The sequence below is a fragment of the Patiria miniata genome, unplaced genomic scaffold (assembly GCF_015706575.1).
Source record: "Patiria miniata isolate m_02_andy unplaced genomic scaffold, ASM1570657v1 HiC_scaffold_20, whole genome shotgun sequence".
NCBI classification, from domain to species: domain Eukaryota; kingdom Metazoa; phylum Echinodermata; class Asteroidea; order Valvatida; family Asterinidae; genus Patiria; species Patiria miniata.
Genome location: NW_024037059.1, coordinates 8,018,003 through 8,024,557, shown reverse-complemented (window position 1 = coordinate 8,024,557; position 6,555 = coordinate 8,018,003). Strand labels below are relative to the sequence as shown.

At 39.8% G+C, this 6,555-nt stretch overlaps 1 protein-coding gene across 1 annotated transcript; it reads right to left on the bottom strand.

The window, feature by feature from the left end:
• Positions 1–400: 400 nt before the first annotated feature.
• On the bottom strand, positions 401–3,244 carry LOC119728722. The gene is made up of 2 exons (XM_038201066.1): positions 2,909–3,244; positions 401–2,477 (listed from the first exon to the last, which is right to left on the bottom strand). Exons 1-2 carry the CDS (start codon positions 3,120–3,122, stop codon positions 1,054–1,056), a joined length of 1,638 nt encoding a protein of 545 aa, XP_038056994.1. The 5' UTR covers positions 3,123–3,244; the 3' UTR covers positions 401–1,053.
• Positions 3,245–6,555: the final 3,311 nt, after the last annotated feature.

The following is a 6,555-nucleotide window of genomic DNA, read 5'->3' as shown; positions in this document are numbered from 1 at the left end:
AAGAGAGGTGTATGGGCATTATTGTTGACGTAATGACGTCACGCTTTGTTTACATGTGCACTTGCCTATGTAGTAGATGGTCCCCACTTTGTCTGGCGTCCCTACTTTGCTCTACGAAGTGTATATGACCTTCCGCATTACTGCGTTACTGAGATAAAATATCTTGGAAACATGGAATTCCCTGAAAGGCTATCGTGGAAACGTGGAATACTGTGATAGCCTATCACAGAAATGTGGCCCCATCAATATTTTTGTTAATTAAAAAGAAACATCCCAATTGACAAAATCCCAAGTTGTTGGACATATTTAATTACATAACTCCGCTGTCCATTGTTTACTGTTTAATAACTTCCTGCATAAAATAAACTTCAGTAAAGGGGGTTTCAAACAAGCACTTCTCATTTGTTTTGCTTCATGTTCCTCATTTATTTTCATCTTCAGCCTCATTGGTAAAAAAGTAGGATGAATAAACAATTCTTTATAACCCTCTTCTGTAAATACACATTACTTGATTCAATGCATATCGCGGCAGACACTGTAAAAACAAAAGATTCTTAACGTCCGTCTTATTTTAATTAAGTGAAAGGAATGAAGATGAACTCAAGTTACTCAACACTGAATGAATCAGTTGTAAAAGATGCTTTACTTTTGTACATTTCATATTGGTTGCAGAATATACTGTATAATTATATTGTAATGCAAAAAAGAAGTACCAGATATTGGGGCTATAAGGGCTTTCAAAATGAATACATTGTCACTCCATGCTTGGACAACAAAAATCGTTTTCTTTGACTAATTGTACAATTGTTAACATTCTTTTCTGAAATTACAATTAAACAAATAAAAAATCTGCATTTTCAAGTCCACAAATCTAAATAATTATAGTAACCAGGTTCAGTGATGAGAAGATTTCAGTATGTGGAGACTTTTCTACACATTTCATACCTTCAAAGTCTTCCAAATATTTGACAGTTTTTGCACACGGCAATAAACTTCTGGTACAACTGATTCACAAAATTTCTTGGTTTTTGTTCTGCACGTCTGGATTTTTATTCAATTAAAAGGCACAGGTGATTCACAAATGTTCGTCAGAGCACAACAGACTGACACAATTTTGTCAATCACGGGTTTATCCCCAGTGTCACTGTGCAACAAGGTGACGGGGATTGTACTTGACAGAATAGCAAATTTGCTCCTAGCACATGATGTAAGCCCAATGATTCTCTCTGCATGCATTCTCACAGGTGCTATAGTTATTTCAATTTCATGAATCATAGGATTCGGTTTTCCTTCGGTGGAGCAAGGAATGTTAACTTCAGCACACATCAATCCAGCATTTTCAGCTATTTCAAAGCCTCGACTGGCTAGCACGAGATCTCCTGGCAAAAGCTTGTCGAGGAGTCCACTGTTTGTGGTGACGTATTTATCACTTGCGCGTCCTCCCCATGCACTGGATATGAACAAGATAGAGCCCTGTGGTGCGGTTGCAATCAGGTACTTCACAGTGTTGTGATGTTTGTGGCGCGACCAAGTCTGTGCTCTAGCCAACAAATCAGAAGGCCTCTCGATAGACATTTCAAAACAATCTACGACAACAGCAAGTTTGCAACCAAACTGTTGTCTAAATGTCACTGGCATAGTTTTTCGCAGTTCTTCCCGATCTGGCCACACTACGAAGCCTTGTAAACTTATGTACAACGTGTGAATAATTCTCAAGAATACCTGAGATGCCGTAGCTTGTGATACATGGAATCTGTGCCCCAGGTCCTCCAGTGATTGATTAAGCCTGAGTCTTATGAGGGTGAGGATCAGCATTTGAAACTTGTTAAGGCCTACCAATCCAGTCTCGTGTATGTAAAGCTTGACAAAGTTAAACACAACCATCAAAATCTTAAAAGAAGGCAAGCCGGTATAGTAAGTAACTTTGCTGTCATTGTCTTTGAACGAGTCCTCTGATGTCACATCTTCTTTCATCAAACCCTTACGCTTTATGTTTTTCCTTTCAAGGTTTTGACATTCATGTTTGAAGCAAGTTGGAGAAGTGTTTGCACACTGCACAGTGGAGGGGTCTTGCTCACTTGGCATGGGAGACGTTGTTGATGTGACTGATTCAGATGTTGGTCGCTCAGTCTCCTCCACCTTGACAGTTGAGTCACATACTGGCCTTTCCTCAGTCTGTTCCAGAGGAGATATAATGCCATTTGGCACCTTGACAGCTTCCATCTCTGCAGCCAAATCACCAGATGTCTCTGGATCTGCCTTCGCCTCTGCATCATTGGCTGGCTCAGGGATGTCCCTACTCAATCCAAGTAAAGATTCGGCAGCTGTCATTCTTCGTCTCTCCCTCTTGCATGATCTGCTGGATCTTACGCAGGCAGCGGTAGGACTAGCCTTCCTTTTCTGGGCTGATTCACCAGCAAGCTTAAGGGATGGTGCCCAATCAGGGTTGTTTGTGTCAAACAGACCTGCAGGTTTTCCTAAAAATAAAAATAGACATATGGTGTTGACACTTTTTTTTTGCAATTAAACCCTACATTGTTTGTATTTCTACAGCATATCTGAAAAAGATAAGGCAATAAATTTGTTCTAAATAAGGACTGCATATGATCTTTGCCGTTGAAGAGACCAATTGTTGTGCCCAACTGTGATCGGCCCATCTGATGTAATGGCCAATACCCAGGCATGCTGGGATATGGCTACGAATTACATAAAGCTAGACACCCTGTGCACAAACACTATGTGTGAGACTGGTCTAAAAAATTCAGTGTTTTCTCAGTAGGCTAAATGCTTCAATATTTTTATTTTCCCTGCTAAATTTGACTTTTTACTATATAGAATTCCCTAAACTTTTACCACTATTAGACGTGATCATAGTTACAATTGTGAGCATAACTGCGTATTATATTACCTTGTACGAAGTGATCTGAGCAGACCCTCGACTGTTGGGACGGTGTCCAGTCTTTTCTATCGAGTCTGGCTATCCAGGTTTCACGGCGACGACGGCTGAACTCCTCAGTTCTTCTGCATTCACGTGTCCGTATTTTGGGGAATAGAAAGAAACCCCGCTTTACTGCCGGATCAGCACGATTACGACAACCCTTCACGGCACAAGTAGTGACCATTATGCCATTCGATAAAAGAATTCACGGTTATTTTACGTAAAATATGCCCTTGTTTACAACGCAAGACATGGTTTCCACCATCGGCCTACTGCAATGGCGGATGGTCACGTGGTACTTTGACGTCATACGATCCAGGGTCCGGTTTTAATTTGGCGCGCGCACTTGAAAAGTTGTTTCAGGGAAAATATCAGGGATTTTAGTGACCCAGGCCAGAAGAAGATTCGACAGTCTTGAGCAGCGTGTCCGACTCGACTCAAACCTGTGTCCATTGACCGACTGACGGACGCGCGACAAGCACCTGTTCTGTTAGCTTCAGGAAGTTCAGGTAGGCCTATTGTTTGTAACTTTTTTTGGGGGGGGGGGAGCTCGGAAGGGAGTACTCCGAGCCTGTCATACTGGAGTGGCGCTCCCTAAACGTGACGCACTTCCACGTTTCCCCGACTTTCCTCATGCAGTGTTGCCCGGCCTCTTCTTAGAGAAAACTTCAAATTCATTCAGTTAAATACTGGTAATATTACCTTAATAATGCTTGTGTCATGAAATTAAGTCCGAATTCCGAAATTAAAAAACGGTGGCGTCCGAAAATTGAACACAAATTCAGCCCGTGTTCCCTAACGTGGCTCAAAATCCCGGAAAATTCCAAATAAACATTTAAGAATTGCTGTAAAGTTGATAAATTCTGGTAAATCATTATTATCTCCACTCACATACGCAACTACAAGTTTGTCAGCTATAGTTTCTTATTTATGGCGAATTTTAAAAGGTTCATTGTGCACTTCCAAAATAAATCGGAAAATCACGCCAAAATAGCATTTCCCTCACTTTTTGAGAAATTTGAGGTAAGGCACTGGAGGCGCGAAAAAGTGCGCCACGTTAGGGTAGGCCTACATCACCAATGTAGTCTTATTATTGGTTAAAAACAGTCTGGGGTATGGAGGAGGCAGAATGAAGTAAAAGGGGCCATGCAATGTAATTATTATTTAATGCTATCCTTGACAATGCACCTAGCTTTGTGTCCCATCATTCAACCGGCGTACACCTTTATTTTGGTGCCTTGTTGGGTTTTAGGCTAAATAATATTCATGAGCAAATCTGGATGTAATTCGGGCAGAATGTTACAGCTATTATAGCACTGACAACACACAAAGTTGGATTAACTTGGATATCTCGCTGTCATGAATTTGTTTTTTTTATGATTCGTTGTTAAGTTGGCCAACGTGGCTGTAGGCCAATGAACAACCCTTTCTCATACTTTAGTCATATGACTATTTGTTTTCAAGGAGCAAATTGTGGGTTCACATTTTTAACCGAAAACCCCTAAACTGAAGTGTCTGCACGACAACAGCGCCCTCAGTTGTCCGGAAAAGCAGGGAATTTTATTTAATGCCCCTGTGACAAAAAAGGGGAATCATTTCACAACTTAAAAGACCGCTAAGACATAATGGGGTCATGCAATATTTACATATTGAAAGCTACCAAGCTCCCATAGGAAAGGGCACATGTAACCAAAGCGCGACTTCATCATGTATTGTTCTGTGAAAACTTTTCATACATTTGTTCTGAAAAGACAAATTCTTTTCCTTCGATTCTGAAAAGTCAAGAATCAATCTTTTTTTAACACAGCATGACATCAGAAATCACCACACAGGTATGTTTAATACTTCACCACAAGTTTACCACATAAATTTTTATTTTTATTTGTACAGATACAAAGTCAATGATTAATCATCCGTATTTTTCTGAAACATTCCCAAAAATGTCGGAAACAGTATCTACAAATGTAGATACATCAAGTGTTACATCAAAGAGATGCCGCAGTAAAATATTTTTTTCCTGAAATGAAACATAAATCTGTTGGTAAACAATTTAAGCAAAATTTTAAAATGTACCCCAATTTCTAGGTAGCCACTCAGTATGACGGGAGCACTGCATTACACAGCAGAATAACAACATCACAAGAATATAGTGCGTTGACCAACATTTTGCTTACCAACAGAGACTTTATTTTCAGCTCAAGTTTTTCTCCTTTCCATTGACAATTTTGTCACAAAATTCTGGAAAACAATTTTGCTTCATATTTCATTGCTCTTTGGTTTATATTCATCAAATTGTGAGTTAACTCAACAAAGTGATGAAAAATCCTTGGGGCTTTTTTGCCCCCACCCTAAAAAAAGGACTAGTTGGTCTATTAAAGTGAACATTAAATTTTGGTTTTGAACAAATGAGAATTTAATCATATTTATAATCAACTGAGGATCTCAAAATTTAAATACTCAATTTTTTTTTTCAACAACGATTTTCCCATCTTATACTTTAAAATAAATTGTACACTGAAAAAGTTGTCAGATACCAATATGGCTTTTGTTTGCAAACAAAAGACAATGACTGATGTTATTTCTTGAAAACTTGTAAGACTAAGAGCTCCGTGTGTAGAACAAACTGCATATGTGTACTGGACTGCACACACACCGTTTACTAAGCACAATTACATTAAATTTCCTTCTATTAATGAACACGAAGATCTTCCGGTACTGTGACAGTGTGTTCTTGAGTTCCTCCTAGCTCTCTTGTTGTTACCGTTGAGGGGGTACTGGAGTACAGTCAATGAACATAATGCGCTGTTCAAGAGGCCAATCAGCAGCTTTAGGCCCTCACAAATTTGGGGGCAAGTTTGATCTCTTCATTTGATCTATAAAAACATTCAGAGGTGAAGTTTTGACAATGGAAAATACCAAAATTTTTGTTCTCATAGAAGTGAACAAACTTTTTCATCACGTTCAAATTTTCTTTTCAAATGCTGCTAATTGCCCTTTCGTCAAATTCATGACTCATCAGTTGAACTTGCATTGAAGTTAAGAAAGACAGAGGAGGAAAAATGCAGAGAATTTGGTGGAACTGGAATGAAAAGAACTGAGCCTTATGGAAGTTCTCAAACATTACAAACTTTTAGTCAAGTCATCACACCACCAAGAACTAACAGAATCAAATGAATCGACAATTTAACTCAGGTATTTTCCTGAGGAAGAGAGGGACTCATCCTCCATCAAGCACAAGAAGCTTGTCAAGGAGACTGAAGATGAGTGGATGAAGAGCCACTGCTGCCACTGTCAAATTTTGCATGCAGTGGGGATTGATTGCTGCCTCTCCTATTTGTGGGGCATGCCGGACACCGATGACTTGGTCCGCGAGAGCGGGCTTGGTCTACGATTTTATGTGGTGGTGCTACGATGATCATGTAGCAAACGTTCCCATAATTGCACTATTCGGCATGGCAGTTGGTTTGCTGGCAGCCATTTGTGAGGGCAAATGGGTCCGGGGGGGGGGGGGGGGGCAGGAGATAAGGAAGAAGGAAACCCTCTTTATTGAGGTGGAAAATCAACAGTCTACAACTCTCATTCCTTTAATTAAAGAATATTTGGCTACAGGTTCAACA